The following is a 22,916-nucleotide window of genomic DNA, read 5'->3' on the forward strand; positions in this document are numbered from 1 at the left end:
GACAAAGCTGTGAGGAAGACAGAATATCCAAGATGGCTGGCAAACGGTGTATCGGTATGGGATGTCTCAAGCGTCTGGTGCTCCTCTTCAACCTCCTGCTCTTTGTAAGTTGATGTTTATCACAGGACTCCCAAAAACGGTTGTCCGACGTCCCGGGACAACCAAAAGTTCCAGGATGCCAGCCCGATGGGCAACCACTTTTTTCACCGATTCTCACACATTTTTACTCTTCATTTAAGTCCATGGGAATTTTTTTAAGTTCCAGAATCCTATACAATGTGCACAGCGTCGAACAATAATATCAACATTTTGTACTAAGCTGCTGCGCTATCACCATTTTGCAAGCGTGCGTGCACGGTGTACGGTGCCCACCGCTTTGCACCGCGCCGGTGTAGAGTGGTCCAGTCGGATCCAGGAAACGGCAAATGTCATTTAGCTGGTAATTAAAGCAATCATTTCATTAGACAATTTAGCGGCTATTTCACTGGCCACTTTAGTAGCCATTTTCACCGGTCATTGTACTTACCATTTTAGCAGCCATTTCAAATACCAATTTAGCATGCAAAGTGGCAGCCACATATCTTGGCAGCTATTTCACAAGCCAATCTAGCAGACACTTTAGCAGCCACTTTCCCAGCTAATTTAGCAGCCATTTCATCAGTCAGGTTAGCCGCCATTTCATCAGCCAGTATACCAGTCAAAACACCAGCCACATATTATTTACCTTCTTTTTTACCATCCACAGCTCTCGGGCTGTGCCATTCTGGCCCTGGGTATCATCCTTCGTATGAAAGAGGGTCGCTTTTTCCCGCTGGCTCCAGACCTGCCGTTGATCCGGAACGCCGCTAATATTTGCATTGCAGCCGGTTTCATCGTCATACTTATGCCCAGCGTGGGATGCTGCGGTGCATACAAGGAAAGCACTTGCCTGCTCAAAATGGTGAGTAACACCAATTTCAGGTTAGTTCGAAGAGTGGAGGTGGATTTGTTCAGTGCGAAGCGAATTCGTCAGGGTAATGGCAAATGTCAAAATGAAAATTCAGTTGACCTAAAATTAGCTTCGTTTTCACGTGATGTAGTGACGTGTACAGTAGTGACCATTAAAAAAAAGTCTTCAAAACCATATGTTAATTTGAATGAGCATTTCAAAATAGGATATAAACTTCCACACAACCATGCTTAAAAGTTTGGCGATTTTGTATTATTCTTGCAAGAACCGAGTGAGAACGAATTTCAGGGGGCAACATTTTGACTCTCAAAAAATTAGCTATTGCGTGCTAGTTGTGAGCTGCCGCACAGCATTTCGCATTCTGTGGACATGCGAGAAACATTTTGTAATGGTGCTGTGTGTATTATGACGTACACAACATACATGTACGGTAGCCCTACACTGAATGCACACGGCTGGAAATGCGTATGCGTATTATATGCCACCAAATGTCCACCGCATCCGATGTAAACAATCAGGTTTTTTCGTCTTTTCTCGGGAACTGCAAGACATTGGGTTATTTTCCTTTCAACCAGACTTTTGATAAGTAAGTAATAGGATAAGTAATCAAATCCAAAACATCAAGTTTTTTTTTTGGGGGGGGGGGGGGGGAATTCAGGCCCTTATGCCCCTCAGGGCGTTATGCCCCTTTAAGGAGATGTCTCATTATACCTCGGTCATTAATTCCCGTTTCCTTTCTCTCCTTGTAGTTTTTCCTCTTCCTGCTGCTGATCTTCCTTCTGGAGGTTGTCGCTGTCATCCTTGCTTTCGTCTACCGAAGACAGGTCGAGACGGTAGTTACTGACGACCTGATGATCAAAGGTCTGAAAAATTATGGCAAAGATGGCGAGGCATGGCTTACCTTTGCCTGGGATAGGCTCCAGACTGAGGTAAGGCTCGATGGGCACCTTAGTGAAAACCACAGGACGCTTATTGACCACTTTCAGAAGGCTCCCTGAACGCCATATTTATTCGCGTAAGGGATTAAGAAAAAAAGAAAGAAAGAAAACGAGTGGCGAATCATTTTATGTTAATTTAATGTATATTTATTATTTTACAAAGGGCGTCAATTTTTGCCTGGCCGGTGATTTCTCCCTTCGCTTAATTGGCCCCCCTTTAGAAAAAATCCTGGCAACGCCCATCGCATGAGCGTCAGGCGTCGTTGGCAATGTGCTGAAACTTTGCTCAACGGTAACAGAAAGTCGGGGGACCACTGAATACATTACTTAAGGTGCCTGATGCTCACATAGAGATGTTATGGTCTGTGCAGATATAAAATTCAATTAGTTAAAAAGAAAATAGAAATAAATCGACGACGTCATCACACCGGAAGTTTTAATGAAAAGACCTTTTAATCATACACAAATTGCTAAAAAAATCATTCGTGACAGATATAATCAAAATGTCGCTATAAATAGCACAGTTAACACAGCTATTGAGCTTTTTGGTAATGACGTCACGATAACGTCACCAGGAATCATATTACAAGCAATCAAAGATTTTCAGATTTAATCTTTGAAAATCAGTATAAAATCAACTGTTACAGATTTGATTTTGTTATTTGTGGCAATCGATACAATATTGCAGGGTCTTCTTTTTTGGTAAAAAGTGCAAAATCACATGACCCTTCCTCCCGGTCAAAACCGAAAGTGCCTTATTATTTGAAATTGGCAGAAGATGCGAACTTGCTTTCAACGATGTAAGTCTCTGCCTAGGCAGTACTGTACAAAAATATTGCAGGTGACGTCATCAAATGTTAGAGCGCCCTCTGGCAGCATGTTGATAAAGTCAAACATGCATATTGAGTTCATGTGTGTGGCGAATTTTTGCAGTCATCACTAGCCCAACACCGTGTGGTTGTTCCTACAACCTCTAGTTATTATATTATTTTATCTTTTTTAATTATTTTTTTTAAGTCTGAGTGTTGTGGTGTGAATGGCTTACGCGACTGGGCAGACAACAACGATGACTTCATATTGAACCAAACCCCAGATAGTTGCTGTTCATCGTATACAGAGGGATGTGGTATATCAAATGTTATTGAAAAGTTCCAAGAGGTAGGTTTAGTTTGGAATAATCTGGCCCGCCCCGTTGCACCAGATTTCCGCTGAGCAAATGAGACCCTATAACTGTGACATTAAATGGGTAAAAAGAGCAGTTTATTTGCTCAATCCAAAAAGGGAGATTGTTAAAATGTGAGTTTAGAAGAGAGGCAGCATACACTTTGAAGATCTTGGACTTTTATTTTTCGTACGCACAAAGCGATATTATTACGATGGTTTCAATTGTGTACAGAAACATATGGCCTTTACAGTAGAGCGACTGTGATCCAATGGTTACCGTGTTCGACTCACTTGCCGCGGCACGTGGGTTCGAACCCGGACGGGGAACATGGTGCTGGTGTTCTTGGGCAAGACACTTTACTACAATTGCCTCTCTCCACCCAGGAGTATAAATGGGTACCTGTGAAGGTAGAGACCAGATTGCGCTGATCTTGAGCTGCTGCAGAACTGGTCTCATTGCCTGATGAACAGGGGTAATAATCGTGAAGCGCTTTGAGACCTTGGTATAAAGTACTATAATATTAGTAGTAGTAGTAGTAGCAGCTTGAAAACAGCACCTTTCTCTTTTAGTTTCCCCTTCTTGCATTCAGAAAAAAAAATAAAGATTTAGATTTCATCTTTCACGGCTTCCGTTCTAGAAAAAAATGTATACGTGGTAGGACTGGGCTGTTACTAGTTCCGGTTGCGATAACTAGAGCCGTGGCGATGTGTTTCTCGATGCCAAACTGCAATGGGAAACCATTGCAGGCTCTCCAAAGTTGAATTCACTTCTCATCTCATTGGTAAATTTCACTGTGAATGCTTCCTGCTGGCCAAGTTTGTGTGGCATTTGCATTCACATTCACGTGAGGTCGGAACTGGCCCTTTACTAACTTTGTCTCGTTACTTTTCGCCTTTCGTCCAAGGATGAATTTGTCAGGATTCTGATTTTAGGATTTTGTAGAGAATCCTGTTTCAATGCTGGACTGGAATTTCTGAGGTTTTATTATTTAGGTTTTTTTCCTCTCAATGTAATGTCAAATAACGGTGGTGCTATATAGCGCTTTAAATCTAAGGTTTCAAAGCGTTTTGCAATTATTGTCCCTATTCATCAGGAATGATACCATTTTTCTGCGGCAGCTTCAGATCAGTGCAGTCAGGTCTCTTCCTTCACAGCTACCCATTTATACTCCTGGGTGGAGAGAGGCAATCGAAGTAAAGCGTCTTGCCCAAGAACACAAGCATCGTGTTCCTCGGCAGGGTTCGAACTTACGTACCACGGCACGTGAGTCGAACACCATTACCATTGGACCACAGCGCCTCCCTAACATGAAAGAAATGGGTATTTTGAAGGGGTATACCTTTAGGGAATTGACCCTACATTGCTGTGGGGGCTGAGCAATCTTCAAACCCCGTGCTGGTTAATTATTTCGTATATATTAATTCTCCCACTCTCACAACCTGTCGGTCTGAATGGAATCATTTCTTTGCTTCTCAAGGGTTGTCAAAAAGCACTGATCAAGCAACTGGGAGATTCCATCTACTACATCGTTGCAGGATGCATTGCTTCCGGTGTATGCCAGGTATGTTATTAGGGCCCCCGTCTCAATTCATATCTGGGACGAGTTCCGAACAACTTCCGGGCATTGTGTGGTATAAGTTGCAGGATTCTGAACCAAAGTTAGTCCTGCAATCATTTGACAATGAAGTTGTAAATATTGATGAGACAAGCAGTTGTTGACGAAATTTAACAGAAACATGTCCGGGACCAGTGTAGAGCTTCTATTGGAGACTAAGTGAATGACTCTACCCAAAGCGTGTCCGGAACTCGTCCTGGATATGACTTGAGACTGGCCCTTGACACCCATCTCGTTCAATATCTGGGATTGGGCTTTGCCGTGCCTGTCTTTACGGGGGAGACAGCTTTGCAGCCTTGCAAATCAACTTGTGAACATGTACCAGAGTTGTATACGAGTTGCTGATTTTTGTGACTCGAGTCGAGTCATTTTAAAGAAGTGACGCGAGCCGAGTCGAGTCATTAGGTCAACAAGGTCGAGTCAAGTCGGGCCGAGTCACAGTATGTAGTCGTATCGAGTCGAGTCGAGTCAAATATTTAGCTCGATTAAATTCGAGTCACGAATATTTGAAGACTACAATAACAAATAAAGACAAGAGATTAAGTCATTTGTATCACTAACAGTTAAAAAAGAAGTGAAACTTCGGTCTTACAGGCTCTTATCTGGTTTGACTTCAGATCTAGAATTTTTTCCGCTGATAACTGACAGCATCACAACCAAATTGCATTAAACCAAACTGTTTCTGATTATTTAAAAGTGGGCATGTTTATATTTAATTGTTAAAAGGATGGCATAAATTTAGACGGCGTTCGAATCCAAGAGCTTAATAAGAAACCACACGTTGTTTGTTTGTACAAGCGGCCGCTGTACCGTACTGTATTCGCAAAGTGACGTGAACATAATGTGTGCAAATATTTTTCGCAAAGTTTTGCTTTTATTTTTGGGACTCGTGTATGTCTTATTAGCCTTCGCTCGAGTCGAGTCGATTTTTCTGATGAGGGACTCGAGTCGAGTCATTGGCTCGCAGTGACTTGAGTCGAGTCGAGTCATTTACCCTTAGGGACTCGAGTCGAGGCGAGTCATCAAAAATTGTGACTCGCGTCGGACTCGAGTCGAGTCATTGACTTGAGTCATTACAACTCTGACATGCACAGCCAGGGTACTTTTTCCTTTTATCCCTCTTCTGTAGAATGTCCCTTGTCGGGTACGGTCAGACCAAGACTGACTTGTGGGGTACCATTCTTCCCTTGGTAATAATAATATTACCAGAGTCTTATATAGCGCACGTATCTACCAACAATTAGGCACTCAAGGCACTGGAAATTATGTCTATTATTAAAGGCACCCCGGCCACAAGTGTATACTGGAAATCGTGTCCTTGTGGAGTAATGTCTTTGTTCTCGTGTACTAAAGTTTTATTATTGAAAGTATGGCATGAGCCCCTCCCTCCCCCCAGGACAACAAAGAATCTGTTGTTATCCCTCTGTCTGTCTGTCTGTCCTTGGCGTGTATTTGATAGCAGTATTTTTCTTTGTTTTTTTCAATATCCACAGATCTTGGGAATGGTGTTTACTATGATGCTGTACTATGACATCAAGCGTGAAACCAGAAGCTATGGTGAATGGGCATAGCCCCAATAATTATGCCAAAGGATTGTGCATGAAAAGCATGAAACTTCACATGTTAGTTCTTCATGCCCAAAAGAACATTTTCAGATATGGAGGCATTTCATATTTGACCTCTGGTGACCTTTGAGAGGTCAATGGCTTTTACATACTCTATTCATGACTTTTGTTCTTCAAAACTTCACTTTCCTATGACCCAAGTCTATCTCATAGGTCTTCATACCATGAAAATAATTATCAGATGTGGAGACAATTCATCTTTGACCTCCGGTGACCTTTGAGTGGTCATGACCATTGTAATTAAACCTCCTTATGGCTATTTGTAAGATTGATTCTTTAAACCCCATCATTTTTTTCACGATTCATGTCTTAATTAAAGGTGTTCATGTCTTAATTAAAGGTGTTCATGCTATAAAAAGATTTTTCACATATAGGCCATTTCATATTCAACCTCTGGTGACCTTACGAGAGGTCATGACCTTTGTAAAACCATAGTCTACCTATGGATATTAATAAGATCTACACAATTGCAAATGCCACTTTTTTGTATGAAGACTTCATCACATGCCAAGTTTCATGCTTTTATCACAAAATGCACAGTTTTGTATAAAACATTGTTAATCACCCTGAAATATCATAAGGAATTTTGAAAATTTACATTTTTTTTCTGAAATATATAATACCTACTGAAAGTACTAAGCTGTTAAAGAGTACTATTAAGCAAAATTATTTAGCAAATTTACTTAGCAGGTTTTGACCGGAGTGGAGCGCTGTGTGGCCTCGTGGTTAAGGGCACTGGATTCGTGGCCTGTGGATAAAGCTGCAGGTTGTGGGTTCGAGTCCAGCCCGGGGTCATGGTGCGTGTGCCCTTGGACAAGGCACTTTGTCACTCATTGCTTCTCTCCACCCAGGAGTAAAATGGTACCTGTGAGGGCAGAGATGGTTATATTGTGATTGAATAAGCTTGCTTGCGCTTAACAGGCAGCATCGAGTTGTATACTCCCCAGGGAACTGAGATGGTATTTGGAATGTTTATTTGGCCCAGTGATCAGGGGTAATAATAATACTGTAAGCGCTGTGATTTAGTTTACTAATAAAAGCGTTCTTAAGTGCCGATTATTATTATTATTATTAGTCCTTCTTAGCATGCAAGCAGTATAGTATTGTGGCTGCTAACCGGATAAGCCAAAGTCTCTCTTACCTTACAAATTTGTCTAATGAGCAGCTGTGAGTACTATACAGGGTGACGGAGACAGGATGATCTGGACCCAAATTAAAGACAATGTTAAAAATGTGTAGCAAGTATCAAAACAAGTGAAAATAAGATATGTTATATGCTGGTATTTTGGACATGTTTGGTGAAAGTTTCAACAACTTTACTGAAATCGCGTTCTGATGTGAAGCAGTGTAATAACAAATAAAAACCTAGTCATGGTAGCTGACTCACTTGAAGTTATCGACACATTAAAAAAAAAGGCAAAACCAATTCCGTGTGCAGACTGGGAAATGAGCCACTTCGATAAAAATGGCATAACTCCTCACCACAGCCACTAATTTGATAAATTCTAATTTCCTGTGAAAGACAAGGTAATAACCATTAATATGAGTCACTCAGATTTTTCTCAATATACTCTATTTGCCACACACACAAAAATTGTGAAATTGGGTCCAGATCATTCGGACTCCCCTGTACTAACTTTGATGTCATGTCTGATTAGCCGCTGCACCAAGTTTTGCCACATTTTTATTTTCAAAGTGAAAAGAATGCCTTGAAAAGAACTCTTTCTTGTACAGATTTGTATTATATTCCTGAAAGTACCATTAGGGATACACCTTATAGTTATTTTTTCGATAATAGGGAGACACCGGTCATTACCCCAATTTAGAGGCAAACTTTAGCAAAATTGTGCCGTCGCAATTAGGTTATATTTGTTGCTCGTGGTCTAATTAGTAAAAATACCGAAATTGGTGGAAAAAGGACAAGGGAATATTGGGTTAGGGCACATTTAAGTTGGAAAAAAATTGTGCACAAGTCTATTGGAAAGTGAAAGTCTCCCTAATGACCCATTCCCGGTTATTATATTCTTTGTTATTATAACCCGATCTTGGATGTTTAAACATTTTCAAGGATAATAAACATTTTGCCCAATTCCGTTTTCAAAATCACTCTGATGATTAAGCATCGTTTAAATCATTCCTTTTTGTGTAAATGTTGTCTCATGTGCATGCCATACTCTGCTAGACTCCCACACCAGTCGCTTTGGTTTAGCACTATCGTCTGTTGATGATAGAAACGTACTGAATGCACGAGCACTGTAAAGTCTTGGAAGGAGTCTATGCAATTTATGGATACTACTTACATGTATACACGAGGTGAAACTCGAGTGAAAAATGTATGAATCTGAAAATGATACATTTATTGATCTTTATTATCCTGAAAAACTGACAAAATTGACAATTACTGATTGAGAATACTCTTTTCCTCCTTTTTACGAAAAAAAATATTCATTTTTATCATTGGAATTTGATTGTCTTATATAAAACACGTTCACATTTTCATAAAAGCCGATTCATAGACGTACCTTGTTTATTGGAATTGTACTGGTTTAGTGGTTTTTGCTTTCTGTAACTTTGTTGTATTTTGAAAACGAATTGTCCACAAGTTTGCACAATATGTCTTGGGCTGAAATTTTGAAATTAAACATTGTTAGCACAGTACAGTCATGCGATATCTTCATCTCAAGACGTCATGGAAGCTGATGTCAGTGTGGAATATATTTGCATGTATGAATATTAAATTAAAACCAAAACTTTAAAAAGTTGTACTTTTCAGCATAATTGCAGGAGGTTTTCTAGTGTGAATATCACCCCTTGTCAAATGGAGCCGTCTCCAAAACATGACATCGTCTGATATACATTTGGTGAAACTGTTGATTGGTCAATTTGGCTGCCATGTTTTTGTAATACAACAAAGGGTTACGGAAAACCGGATAGAAGGCGCCCGCTGAAAGGTCAGAATCTCGAGGTCAAGACGCAGTCTTGTTTTGCATAATTCATCACCGAATCTGCTCGCATATCATAAACCCTTGCTGTGTAAGAGGATATTCCATAGGGTAGATATTTTCCTCAACGAAAATGTACTTTGGATTGTTGAATTGAAGCAGCTTGTTGACAAACCGATAAGCAGTGAATGTTGGGTTGTATAGAATAATGATAAAATAGTCGGTAGATTTACTTGCTAGGAATAAATTGTGAGGTTACGGAAGACGGATATAAGTGCCAGTCGATAAGGGATGAATGCATTTGGCGGCCGCCACTTAATATCTTGCGTCAGCCACTTAATATCTCGCGGTCGCCACTTCATATATGGTGGCCGCCACTTATTTATCTTGCGGCTGCCACTTAATATCTGGCGTCAGCCACTTAAAATCTCGTGGTCGCCACTTAATATATGGCGGCCGCCACTTCAATATCTGGCGGCAGTTGTGGACGCCAGGAGATTCAGTCCGCCAGACAACTTCGCCTGGCTCTTGTCTAAGATATTGTGTCTCCCGCGTCAGTTTATCCTAGGCTACTTTTGTCTGCCTTGCAGAACGGAGATTTATATACCCACGTAATTATGATGAATGTAATGAATCACTCAATCAATTTGTTAAGCTCATTGTATTAGAAATAATATACAGAATATTTAATTTATTGTTAATAAGGTAATGTTTCGATTACAAAAACCGAGTACGGCCTATGTAACCTGACGTTGAGCGATTTTTCCAGATGCGGTACAATACCTGACGAGTCACAGTGAGCAAAGAAATCTGCAAATCAGGAACCAGCAGAAAAAAAAGCAAGTAGTTATAATTAATGTCGATTGAAACTGCCCATACGATAGAAAGTATCCTGGATTTAATAATATGAAATTCTGATGAAAAGCTTTACAAAACCTCTCAGTGGGGAAATTGCCAAACCCCGACAGCCATCAAGTACTCCGACTCTGCCCTCATCAGCAAGATAGACATGATTAAAGCAAAATACCTTGCTTGCGGACACAACGATAATCATTCTTTGGCTGAATTTAAATCAATCTTTAGAACTCTTCCATCGAGTCAAACTCCGTCAACAATAGGACTACAGACCCAAGGACTAGGAGGCTTGGAAGATGCCGACAATTCCCCCAACCCCGATGGATAACCATGTTCCGATTGTGCTGGTCCAGGACGGCCAGCCTGATGTCCTTTTTGTACTGTTATCACCTACTCACTGATCTTCACTTAAATGAAATAAGTTGTAATGCTTGGATAGTGCTTTCCATCGTACCAACAATCTCAAAGCATTATTATTCCCCGTTCATCAGGCCTCGCGGCAGCTGATACTATCATCGCACATTCCGATCTCTAACCTCACAGGGTTATAAACCGTTCATACTCTTGGGTGGAGCGAGGCAATTGGAGTTAAGTTGGTCTTGCCCAAAGGCACAAACACCATGCTCCTGGCAGGGTTCAAACCCATGCACCATCGTACAAGAGTCAAACACCATAACCACTGGATCATGGCATTCACTTGTGAATTTGAATTTGCTGGATCTCTAGGCCTACAGTCAACCTTGAACCTTTCTCACTGACTGATAATTTGTTGAATGGTGCGATGACAATGGTGCGATGACTTATTTTTGACTTTCGTAAAAAAAAAATGATGCTGGACCTGTTAACAAGTGGAAAATTTCACCGAGTACAAGAATTTTGGGACAGTCATTCATAAAAGGCTTCATTTTTTTTCAGGAAGTTAAGTTCTTTTAATGTCCATGATTAAATTTTGCATCTATTCTACCAAAGCTGCACTAAAAATATTAAAGTGGTCCGGAGGAAAAACAGGTAAACGAAATTGTTGAACAAACTATCTCACTTAACTGCAGATTTTAACTCGGGACCCAACTCATTCTCTCCATTCATCTTTACACATACTCCGATCAGGAAGATTTGGTGCTCTCCCCACTCACACAAATTGGTTCAGATATTAATTTTACCTAGTGCCATTCATATTTACAATTCTACTTTTATCAGATAAATATTGTTTGCAATGTTTCAATAAGTCAGATATCTTTTTAAATTTATAACTTAGCACATCGGTACGCATGCAGATTTGAGTTTGTGTTTACAATAGCAGCTTTTTTACATAGATATTTACTTTCTTTTTTCATTTTGAATGATTTTTCCAAAGTAGGGGATTCATACTGTTTTATACTTCTCTTTTCCCCCCGTAACTTTTCGCCTAATGTAAATTCATAAGTGTTTAAATACATGTATACTGTTTTTATGTGCACATTGAGAAGATCATGAATTTCACTACTTAAGTTTTTAATTGTGATAAAACAAAATATTATATTGAATTGAATTGACTTTCTCACTGACTGACTTGACTTTGGGCGAAATTAATTGACTCAGATGACACCCACAACGCCTTAGACCAATTTGGCCTGGGACCAGCTTTACAAGTCCGGATTAGTCTTGCTTCTTGATTCGTAATTGTTCCATGATAAATATTGGCCAAACAAGCTAGCTGGAAATATGCGAATTCAGTACCTCCCCGTCCTTACTCAAACAATGTCCAGGTACACTGTTGTTATGTACCTGCGATGGACCGGCATCCCATCCAGGCCAGGGAGAATAGACACAATCTCAGTCGTTTCGTCATACAAAGGAAACAGGAGATAAACACCGTCCTGATGGGCCATAATTTTCTAGCTCGTGACAGATTTTACTTTACTTTATTAATCAAATTAGGTTTTGCCCTTCACCGACGTATAAACACTGTATACTCAGTGTGTTACCTCCCGAGTGAAAGTTGGGGGAAAATGCGGTTTTTTGGACATCATCTAAGCTTAGCGAGCTATCTGCTGTTCGATGCAAAGTGCCAACTTATTCCAGTCAACTGCACCAGTGGCATCAAAATCATGGAAGACACTAATCTCATCCGGTATCTCTGAAGCATCTCGTAAGATGGGAATAATGACCCGACTGAAGTCCTTGCTCTTTCTTAACTGGAGAGCTTGATGCATGGAATAATCGCACTCGTGATTGAAGTCTTCATTATATATCAATAAAATGCTGGCACTGGATTTCATCAGTTCAATCTCACTCCTGATCCTGAATTTTCCAGCAATAACGTCCCTGTGACGAGTACACCCTTTCAACTTCCGGATTTCTTCCAATTCCACCAGCAGGTCGTATGACACCCAATCTCTCTGGTTCTTGGGATAGACAACGAAAAAGTCATACTCAAAGCTGGAGACCCTTGCTTTCTCAGGTGCTTTCCTAATGGGCTGCTCCTTCAACTCCCCAGAAGGCCTCATGATGGCTATTTTTGCCACGTCTTCAGCCAGAGATGTCATCTCGTGGTCAGCCTCAGCATTTTCGGATTTATTCTCAGGTGCATCAATGGAAGCAGAGGCACCAGCCAAAGTTTCATCAGGAATGATACCTGCGGCGACCTCTGTTTCTTCTTTCATCTGTCCTGCAACAACTCTCTTAGCCGAGTCATCGTGTTCGTCAACTACAGGTCTAGCAGCAGCAGTACCATGACCTTGTGCAACTCCTTGTGTCACGTCACTTGCTCTATGAAAGTAAGTTTTAGTCCAAGGCCCCTGCAGTTTTCCTCCGGTGTCAATAGTTGCTTTTGCAGGTGACACTGGTTCCTCAAACTTAAGTAAGGATGCCAGTTGCTTGAGTTCCTTAAACTTATCACAGTAAGCAGCCAGCTGTTGCAATTCGTCTGCATATTCTGATCTAAACTTACCAATACAAAATGAACGTATGTTTTTCTCGCCGTATTTAAGTACCGCGCTCCTCAGGGAGTAGGCAGTTTCAGCAAAGATGGACCTGTCCTCCGAAGATTTCTCTTCACGAAGAATGGTCAGGTAAACACTCAAGAGTTCATTGAAATTGCCAGTGTAAGTGCTTGTTGGGGGTTCACAGTCTGTTGCTTGCTTGAAGCATCCTATCGCTGAGCGCTTCTCTCCGATCTCAAACAGGCAGCGTCCTCGACTGAGATGTACCGCAATCATCTTATGGCCATCTTGACAATCTCCTGCTTTGGTGAAGTGCAGAAGGGCTTTCTCAATCAGGGACCTGATCTCACTGTCTTGCTCTGTGTGGTTCTTTGCAAGGAGGTAATAGACCTCTCCCAGGCGGGCCAAATCCCACGGGGTGACATGCATGGCCATGGCTTTCTCCAAGTCACTTTTGGCAAGCTGGAGAGCATTCCTAAGAAGACCCATCTTCGAGGCGTCTTGCCCTGCCTGCTTCACGTGATAATTGTAGTATTTGAGGTTGATCATTGCTCTGGTGGTGAACGCGTAGAAATTGAACTCAGTGCTATCCAGACTTATGGACTGCTCCAACAGTTCCAGGGGCTTCTGGTATTCCTTGTTGAGGGAATACAGGAAGTTGGCATAGCGAGCTAGGAGCCTTGCATTGTTGGGGGTGACTTCCATGGCTTTCAGCATGCACTTCTCAGGATCTTTCTTGTACTCCATCAGCTCCTTACGCACTTCTTTAGAAATCTTCCTGATTTTAAACGACCTGAAAATGTCAGCCAAGTGTCGCCAGCTATCCCACTGAAACTCGGGATCACCGGGAATCCGTTGGGTGATTTCATAGAACAAATTTACAGCAATGTCAATGTAGTCTTTTGCAGCATGCTTGTTCTCATAATAGAGACTGTCAAACAGCTTATGCGCGTTGGTGGCCATACATAATTTCCAGTCGTCTTTCTCAGCAGTCTTAACAGCTGTACCGCCAAGGTCCAGTGCCTTCCGGTACAAACCATTAGAATCCATGAATCTCTTTCCTTCGAGAGTGTCGCTATGGATGTCATAGGCATACGCATAAGCCTGTTCGGCCAGGCACCGGGCTTTGTTCAATTTCTGAGATTCAATCAACTCACTTTGATCTTGAGATCGGAGAAGGCGACTCAGCTCATCTTTGCAGTGTTCTGCCTCGGCCAGTCTGAAGAGCTTCTCCAAGACATACTGGAGGTCAGCTAGGGCGTTCAGGTTCTCCGGGTCTTTCTCCAGGACTGCGTGGAAGTAGCCAAGGGCCTCCTCATAGCGGTGAAGTCGGAGGGTCAGGAGACCCTGCAGGTTCAGGATAGCAAACTCCTCCGACCGGCCAGTTCGTACTCGAAGGAAGTGATTCAGATCTCTGACTTTAGTCTCCACCACAGCTTTGTCAATGTTAATGTCCTTGTTGATGGGAAGAGGCAACATGAACAGCCCTGGGGAGACGGTGGTGTCTGAGGATGCCATGTTACTGGTCCTTTCGTAATTTGCCGTTATGCCAGGCTGTTAAAAGAAAAAATCATTCAGACTTAGGAACTGTTTACTAGTTAACTGTTTACAGTGTACGTGGATTTCGTAATTTGCCGTTATGCCAGGCTGTTAAAAGAAAAAATAATTCAGACTTAGGAACTGTTTACTAGTTAACTGTTTACAGTGTACGTGGATTTCAGTTTCATTAAAATATCGAATAGAACAATTAATATTTTCTGACAATGTCTTCAGCTGTCGTCTTTTTAATTTCATGCCACAAATATTAGGATGAAGACGGAATTGACAGGCTAAACAGGGCGAGTCCAAAAAAGCAAACCCAAACCCCAAACAATATATTTCATATTTTAAAAAAAATATGTAGAACCAAAAATAATAATGACTGGAAAGCCAATTTCATAAGCCACTTTTAAATGAAGCAACTGAAGTTGCTCAATCCGTCCAAAGAATATCACCATTTATACGCAATGACCCTAAAACCTGTTTTGTCAAAAAAGCAGTGTATTGTGTATTCTGACTGTAACAACAAAGAAAATAACACAGAATACATGTTTTATAACAACTGTAGTAGTACACACTACCTTTATTAACAACCCAAACAATATGATTTATAAAATCCAATATTTTTAAAAGACGGACCTTCAATGTTGAATATCTGTAACTTTTAAACTGAGGTTTACTGGTGGTGTTTGAAGAAAATTGTGACGACGATTCTTGAAATCACATTTTTGGACGAAAGAGGTTTTAGGGTCATTGTGTTTAAATGGTGATATTCTTTGAACGGATTGAGCAAGTTCAGTATTTTTTTTCATCAAAAAGTAGCTTATTGAATTGGCTTTCCAGTCATTATTATGTTTGGTGCTACATAACCTATTAAATACGAAATATAATTTTGGAGGTTTGGGTTTCGCTTTTTTGACTCACCCTGTAATTGAGTCAATTTCGAAAGTCATTTCAAATACTTGAATTTCTCTCTATTTAGAATTTGAATATTCAGTAAAATACCGGAAGGAGCTGTTCAACGAAAGTAATAACTGCACAAATCTGTTCATAATCATAACAATATGATTTTATCTTCTGCTGTTATCAAGACATCATAAATTTAAGAAACAAATAAAGACAAATAGAAACAACTTTACCGACAAAAGGTTTGTTTATTGTTCTTTCAATCTGTTATTCAAAAATTCAAATAATAACAGTAACTGCATGAATATTCGAATACATGAAATGAATATTCAACACAGCTTCAACTACTTTTGGGGGTTAATTTGGGGGTTAAAATAGCAAAGGTCGATATCACTCTAGCAAGCAAAAAAGGTTTTCCAGACGGTTCGTGTGTCATTGTCAAATGTGAACTGCAGGATCTGTTCATGAAACAAGACGTGGGAAATTTGATTAAAAACAACTGAAATTGATTTAAATCAGTAATTTATATTAAAACAAATGTAAATTAAAGTATAACCAAAACTAAAAGTGTTACCCTGAGAAAACATTTCATGAATTTTTCTTCTCTAGGATTTACCATACCGAGCGATTTTCCTGTAGCTAATGAATAACCAGCGATCTTAAAACTTGATCATTTCAAATTGGACAAAACTGTAATGAAGTATTGTTGGCATCCTGCTGAGGACGACAAAAAGCAAGAATTTAGCATGAAAGAAAGATCATCTAGCCTGCACTCGTTACGTGCAACAGGTTTCTGGCTATATCGATAGAGGGCGCTGTTTCTTATTTTTTTTCTCAGAAAGAATTCTTGGCGATTTTTCCCAGATTTTCTCATTCCTAAGCAACCTGTGGATCGGGGAACAAGGCATTTTCGATAGAGTACTCCATAAGCCACATATCTGAGAGGTTTTATAAAAATATGGTTAACCAGATCGCCCTTATCAAAAACTAAAGCGTTTTAGTCCTCTCATCCCGATGGCGCACCCAGGATTTGGCTTGGGGGGGGGGGGCTCACAATTTTGTTTTCAAACTGTTTTCAGAATTTTTAGTTTTTGAAAAATTTGTAGCCAAAAATGTTTTGCCGCAGAAAAGAAAATTGGGGGGGGGACGGATTTTTTTGACATAAGTACGAGTGCCAATTACATACCACTCGAAAACAGGCCACATAAATTACTACCACGGCCGAATCATGGACCCAACAAATTTAACCCCATCCCCTCCCCCCCCAAAAAAAATAATTTAACAACCTCTTAGTCTTGGGGGAACCTCAAGCCCCCAAGGCGCCCCCCCCCCCCCCCAGTGCGTCACTGTCTCATCACTGTCTCGTCTTGTAACAGGAGCAAATGTGTAGCGTGACACACAAGGCTGTATTGGCTCTCATTTAACATGGGTCTTATTAATGGTGATAAACATATGACACCATGTTAAAGAAAAAAGAGCCATACAGTAATAAAGAGCCATACAGTAATAATGGACGTCTCCATTATGTATGTCCTTCACATTTGAGTCAAAATCTGAAGGGAGTTTGTCCCCCAAAAACATTTATGGTAATTTTCTCTGAGTCACAGGATCCTTTTTTACATGTTCATTTAATTCTTTTGATTTTCCCTGGTTATTAATCAGGTATGTTCCATTTTTAATATCAACTTTAACCAAAGGCCTGATTGTCAATATCCTCAAAATCTACTTTTCCGAACATATGACGAATAATTTCGCTCAAAATAGAGGGGGGGATCAAGTCCAGTGTGTGAGCCATCTAGAAGAACTGAAGATCTAGAACTGAACATGTTTTGGTACTCGAAGATGTCATTTTAAGTTACATTTACATCGTAGCAGGCACGGCCCCGGGGGGATGGGGGAGGGGGATTTATAACAACCCCCCCCCCCCTCTCTGCTCCAATTAGGTTTCCATGGAAATACATTAAAAATAATGTGACTCCCCCCCCCCCCAACCAAAAAATGATATTTGTACACTGTAGTGATATGATCATATGATCGACGGATTAGAACAGCGCCCCTATTGAAAGTATGGTACGAGCCCCCCCCCCCCCCCCCATTGATTTTAAGGAGGCCAGGTGTGACATGTCCCAAGAAAAAACACTGATCTACCTTTTAACATTGATTTCCTGATGAAAACCAACAACGGCCCCCCCCCCCCCAAAAAAAATTCCTGGATACGCCGCTGCGTAGCCCGACTGCATCTGGCCGTACGGTACTATCGCAAGCTCTGTAGTACGGCCAGACACCAAATGCTCCCCTGAACTCTGATCATGTAGCGATTTTCTCATCCAGGACAGACATTTCCAAGGTTCCTAGTTGTAGAGGAACTCATACCTTTTTGAAAAAAATGTTCTTTTATCCCAAAATCTTTATCCATATTGCCAAAAATACGACTTTCAGTCATCAACTCCCACAAATATCGTCCCGAATTGTTCCTCCATGCGATTTCAAAATGGCGGTTGTGTTGTAATTTATGCATTATGCGGGTGCGCTTGGGCAAGATTATGATTATGCATTGCAGTTCATGACGTTTGTCGGTCGCACGGCGCGGCTGGCCATACAAACACGAGGTCATGAACTGAACAATGCATATTCATAACCTTGCCAAAGTGCGCCCGCATAATGCATACATTACAATGCGGCCGCCATTTTGAAATCGCATGGAGGGACATTTTCGGGACGATATTCGTGGAAGATAATGACTGAAAGTCGTCTTTTGGCCAGATGGATGAAGATTTTGGGATAAAAGAATGTTTTTTTTCGAAAAGGTATGAGTTCCTCTACGACTAGTAATGTTAACTTTGGAAAGGTCTGTCCTGGATGAGAAGATAATTTCGATCAAAATCGGTAGCAAAATCGCCACATCCGAGTTGTCTGGCCGTACTACAGAGCTTGCAACAGTACGTACGGCCAGATGCAGTCGGGCTAGCCCTAGCCCCATAAATGTGGCCTATTTACTGGACTGCCTCCGTAAACATAGGCCACACATCCACATGTATAAAAATCGTGTTGACTTTGCCAAATTTTGATTTTCACATTTAGGCTTACTTTGTAGGGTTTTTTTGCTTTAGAAGCATTCTCACCCTCTATATAGGCTAATCAGAAAGTGCTGCCTTTTTCAGATGTCCATTTTTCGTGAAATTTCCAGATACATTTGCACACGTTTGCGTATCAAAATTTCAACATGAAATTTCACAAAAATTAGACATCTGAAAAAGGCAGCACTTTCTGATTAGCCTATATAGAGGGTGAGAATGCGACTAAAGCAAAAAAAACCTACAAAGTAAGCCTAAATGTGAAAATCAAAATTTGGCAAAGTCGACACGTTTTTTGTACATGTGGATGTGTGGCCTATGTTTACGGAGGCAGTCCAGTAAATAGGCCACATTTATGGGGCTAGGCTAGCCCCTGCGTAGCAAGTAGTCAGGTACATATACACCTGTACACGCTGAACCAGTGAATGATAAAATAAATATCACTACAGACTACAAACAACATGGAGGTAGAATAAGTATAGATGTATAAATTATACCTTCACAACCTTACCAGAATCACTGATGCTGTCGATGAGAGTCTACATCAATCCGAAATACTGACACTGACAGTTTTGTGTGTGGATTCCGCGAAACAGAAACGCCCCGATGCCTGTTTATTGCTCACATGGGGAATTCCCACATTGCAGAATGGACAGCGCCCTCTTGGGGTTGAGAAATCGGGTAGAGGGCGCCCTTTTGCACATACGCTGTGTTCCATACTGGGTGTACAAAATGCCAAATGTATTTTGCATGCCTGGATAGCTTAGTTAAGGTATGTCTCAGGGGAATTAAAGTTTCTAGCTATAGGTGCAATTATCAAAAACACTTCGTAGTACACATTGAATCGGGGCGGAGGGGCTGTCCCTCTTTTTTTATGCGCTGCACCGGCGTACTAATTTCTGTATCTGTATCTGTATCCGTTGCTCCAGCTAAACGGTAGAATCCGCATCCCGCTAGAGTTGGGGCGGCTATGCTGGAGCTAGTTAACTTGGGTTTTGGTTCCCTCCCCGATGACGTGGTCTACTAAGGCTTGTTTAAACTGGTTTAAGTCGGGTATGGTGATGATAGTGTTTGGCAGGTCGTTCCAAATGGGGATCGTTGATGGGTAGAAACTGGTGCTATAGAACTTGGATTTAGCGTTGGGTCGGTGGTATGAAAACTGGTGCGAGCTCCTAAGGGTTTTTGTTTTGGGCCTAAGGTCGTGTTTGACTTCAACGAGGTTGTGAGAGATCTTGTACATCATGGTTAGTCTAGCAATGGAGCGACGTGTTTCAAGTAGAGGCCAACCAAGCTGGTTCAACATATCTGTGACACTGGCAAGCCTGGTGAAGTTGTTACAACACATCCTGGCAGCGTATCTCTGGATACCTTCAAGTTGTTTGTTTTCTTCCTCAGTGAAGGTGGCCCAGCCGCAGGCACCATACTCTAGTTTGGGGCGGGCGAGAGACTGGTAAAGTTGGGATTTAACCTTTCTGCTACAGGATTTGAAGTTTCTTCTGATGATGCCAATGGTCTGCCTAGCGTTGTTGGTAATTTTGTTGATGTGAGACGACCAGCTACAGTCAGAACTCAGGATTAGGCCAAGATATGGGTGATTGGTAGTAGTTTGGAGAGGTCTCTGGTTGATTTTGTACGTGCTGATGAGTGGATCCTTTTTGGTGGTGATATGCATGACAAAACATTTGTCTGGATTGAATTTCATTTCCCATTCCCTCTCCCATCTGCACAGAGCATCCAAATCGTTTTGCAGGGATGTAGCGTCAGATGTTTCTTCTACTTCTCTGTAAAGTATGGCGTCATCAGCGAACAGTCTGATTTTCGAAGAAACATATGAAGGGATGTCATTAACGTAGAGGAGAAACATCAGGGGTCCCAAGACAGTGCCCTGCGGGACTCCAGATAAAACTTCAGCTGTTGTAGAACTTTTACCCTCCAGGACGACTTGCTGGGTACGTGTTGTAAGGAAAGTTGAGATCCACTTGTGCACATTACCGGTGATGCCATAGTGCCTCAGTTTGGTGAGAAGCCTCTGATGTGGGACGCGATCGAACGCTTTCGAGAAATCAAGTAATATTGCGTCAACCTGTTTGCCTTTCTCGATTGATTTAGCTATGTCATCAATGGTAATGAGGAGTTGAGTGTCACACCCTCTGCTTTTTCTAAACCCATGTTGGCAGTCTGTCAGGATCTGGTGCTGCTCAATGTGGAACATTATATGACGATGGATGACGTGCTCAAGACATTTACATACCACTGATGTTAGTTATATAGGGCGGTAGTTACTGGGGTCACTTTTACTGCCTTTTTTGAAGACAGGAGACACGTTGGCTGTAGTCCAGTCATCTGGGAGGTCACCAGATTTTAAGGATTGGTTAAACAGCGCTGCTAGTAGTGGTGCCAACTCCACGCTGCATTCCTTAAGGATTTTATTAGGAATGTTATCTGGTCCCGAAGCCTTGGAGGGGTTCAGATCACGAAGAAGTTTCTCGATACCCTCAGCCACGATCTCAAGTGATTCAATGTCTGGAACAGACTGCTGTAGGTTAGGGAGGTTGGATGTGTTTTCCTTGGTGAAAACTGATTTGAAGAAGGAGTTGAGAATGTTTGCCTTCCCAACTTGGTCTGAAACGGTGTCAGTGCCATTCTTCAGTGGATGGACGCCTACATTGTCAGTTCGCTTTGATTTGACATATTTCCAGAACTTTTTTGGGTTATGTTGGAGATCTTCCTCAAGCATACTGGAGATATATTGCTGGTGAGCTCTGTTGAGGTTTCTTTTATACATTTTCCGGGCGCTTCTGAACAGTTTGGAGTCCTCAGCAGAGTTAGTTTTCTTCTGTTTATTATACATACGTTGAAGCTTTCTGCTTTGACGACGGAGCGCAGGAGAAAACCATGGCAAGTTAAATCTCGTTGAGGAGTACTTGGATGGGATGAACTTTTCAGTAAGTGCGTTGAGGGTGTCCCTCAGAAGAATCCAATTTTCATTAACTGTCCTTAGATTCAATTCATGGAGAAAATTTTCACCAAAGTTCTTCAAATCATTACGGAGGTCTTCAAACTTCCCTTTTTTGTACAGGAAGAATTTGCGACGAACTGGTTTGGTAGTTACATCTCCAGCGTTAATCAGAATTTTCACCATGCTGTGATCTCCACAACCAAGAAGCACCCTGGTGGATTCAACGATGGTGGGGTTGTTTGTCATAAACAAGTCAAGAATACTTTCCTTCTGGGTGGGCTCAAGAACAAATTGGTCTAAGTTGAAGGAGTTACAGATGTCAACTAACTTCCTGCACTGAGCAGAAAACTGGGCGCCAACCTTAACCAACCTATCGTCCCAATTGATGTCTTTCAAGTTGAAATCTCCTCCCAGCCAAATGTCACCTTTTCCTTTGGTTAATTGATGGAGCTTTGAGAGAGATGTATCAAGTCTATCAATCGGTTCATGAGAGGAGTCTGGGTTGTAGAAAGCCCCCACGTACACCTTCTTCTTAGGTCCACATTCAACGCGAACCCAGATACATTCAGCGTCAGAATTTAATTCATCCACTAGATGACAGGAGAGGTTTTTGACAGCTATCAAGACACCCCCGTAGCCATCATTACGATCTTTTCTAAAGACAGCGTACTCTGGTGGGAAAAGCTCAGCATCAAGGATCTTTTCATTTAACCAAGTTTCTGTGCCAATAAGAATGTCCGGCGTATGTTCATGTAGGATACCCAAAAGTTCCGAAGCCTTATTTTTCAGACTTTGAAAGTTGATGTTAATGACAGTAAGCTTCTTCGCTCTGGTGGGTTTCTTAGACTTTGTTTTTGCTGTGTCACGTATGGGAGGATTTCTCTTCCTGGTTTTACAAGGCGGTTTGGGGGATGATGCAGCGAGGGGTTGTACATCACTCAAAGACTGGTCTGAGTCAAGTGGAGTAAAGGGATTTTCAGTTTCAAAATCAGTCACGATACTAAATAGCGAACCAGAAAAATTTGGATGACCACACCCATCACAAATCCATGAGGTACTACAATTAGCCAACAAGTTGTAAGTTTTACTACTCATGTTGATGCAAGCGGCATGATTCCATTTTTCACACTCTTCACATTGGATACCCTTCTCTGGATAATAGCCTACTTCCTCTCCACAAACACCACACGGTGCAGGGGGGTCATCAAGCGAAGAGTTGGATGGAGGGCCTGGGTTTAGGTTGACATCATTTCCAAGTCCGATCAACAAAACATGGGTCCAGGATAGGCCATGAGAGTTTTTCAGAGTTTTGATAAATTGTCTACGAGGCAGTAACGCAGTTGCAAAATAACTGGTGCTTGTTGTGCCAATATCGGGATCACATTCTGTCAGCCTTGTGTCTACGGTTGTACTTACAGTTTTGCAGAT

At 41.4% G+C, this 22,916-nt stretch overlaps 2 protein-coding genes across 2 annotated transcripts; one reads left to right on the plus strand and one right to left on the minus strand.

Annotated features, from left to right (window-relative positions):
- Positions 1 to 7,018, plus strand: LOC119730213 (tetraspanin-9-like). Its single transcript, XM_038203001.1, has 6 exons — positions 1 to 104; positions 746 to 940; positions 1,699 to 1,878; positions 2,905 to 3,045; positions 4,530 to 4,613; positions 6,161 to 7,018. The coding sequence occupies exons 1-6, from the start codon at positions 33 to 35 to the stop codon at positions 6,236 to 6,238; spliced, it is 750 nt and encodes a 249-aa protein (XP_038058929.1). The 5' UTR covers positions 1 to 32; the 3' UTR covers positions 6,239 to 7,018.
- Positions 7,019 to 10,989: 3,971 nt separating this feature from the next.
- Positions 10,990 to 20,410, minus strand: LOC119730582 (tetratricopeptide repeat protein 22-like). Its single transcript, XM_038203561.1, has 2 exons — positions 19,041 to 20,410; positions 10,990 to 14,564 (listed from the first exon to the last, which is right to left on the minus strand). Exon 2 carries the CDS (start codon positions 14,526 to 14,528, stop codon positions 12,105 to 12,107), a length of 2,424 nt encoding a protein of 807 aa, XP_038059489.1. The 5' UTR covers positions 14,529 to 14,564; positions 19,041 to 20,410; the 3' UTR covers positions 10,990 to 12,104.
- Between the last annotated feature and the right edge of the window lie 2,506 nt (positions 20,411 to 22,916).

Source organism: Patiria miniata, unplaced genomic scaffold, assembly GCF_015706575.1.
Source record: "Patiria miniata isolate m_02_andy unplaced genomic scaffold, ASM1570657v1 HiC_scaffold_22, whole genome shotgun sequence".
Taxonomy (NCBI): Eukaryota; Metazoa; Echinodermata; class Asteroidea; order Valvatida; family Asterinidae; genus Patiria; species Patiria miniata.

Bases quoted from the DNA above. Each gene is read 5' to 3' on its own strand.
- LOC119730582 (XM_038203561.1), bottom strand. From the start codon at position 14,528: ATGGCATCCTCAGACACCACCGTCTCCCCAGGGCTGTTCATGTTGCCT.
- LOC119730213 (XM_038203001.1), top strand. From the start codon at position 33: ATGGCTGGCAAACGGTGTATCGGTATGGGATGTCTCAAGCGTCTGGTG. The intron at 3,046-4,529 runs GTAGGTTTAGTT...TTGCTTCTCAAG, and splicing joins TTATTGAAAAGTTCCAAGAG to GGTTGTCAAAAAGCACTGAT. The intron at 4,614-6,160 runs GTATGTTATTAG...CAATATCCACAG, and splicing joins TTGCTTCCGGTGTATGCCAG to ATCTTGGGAATGGTGTTTAC.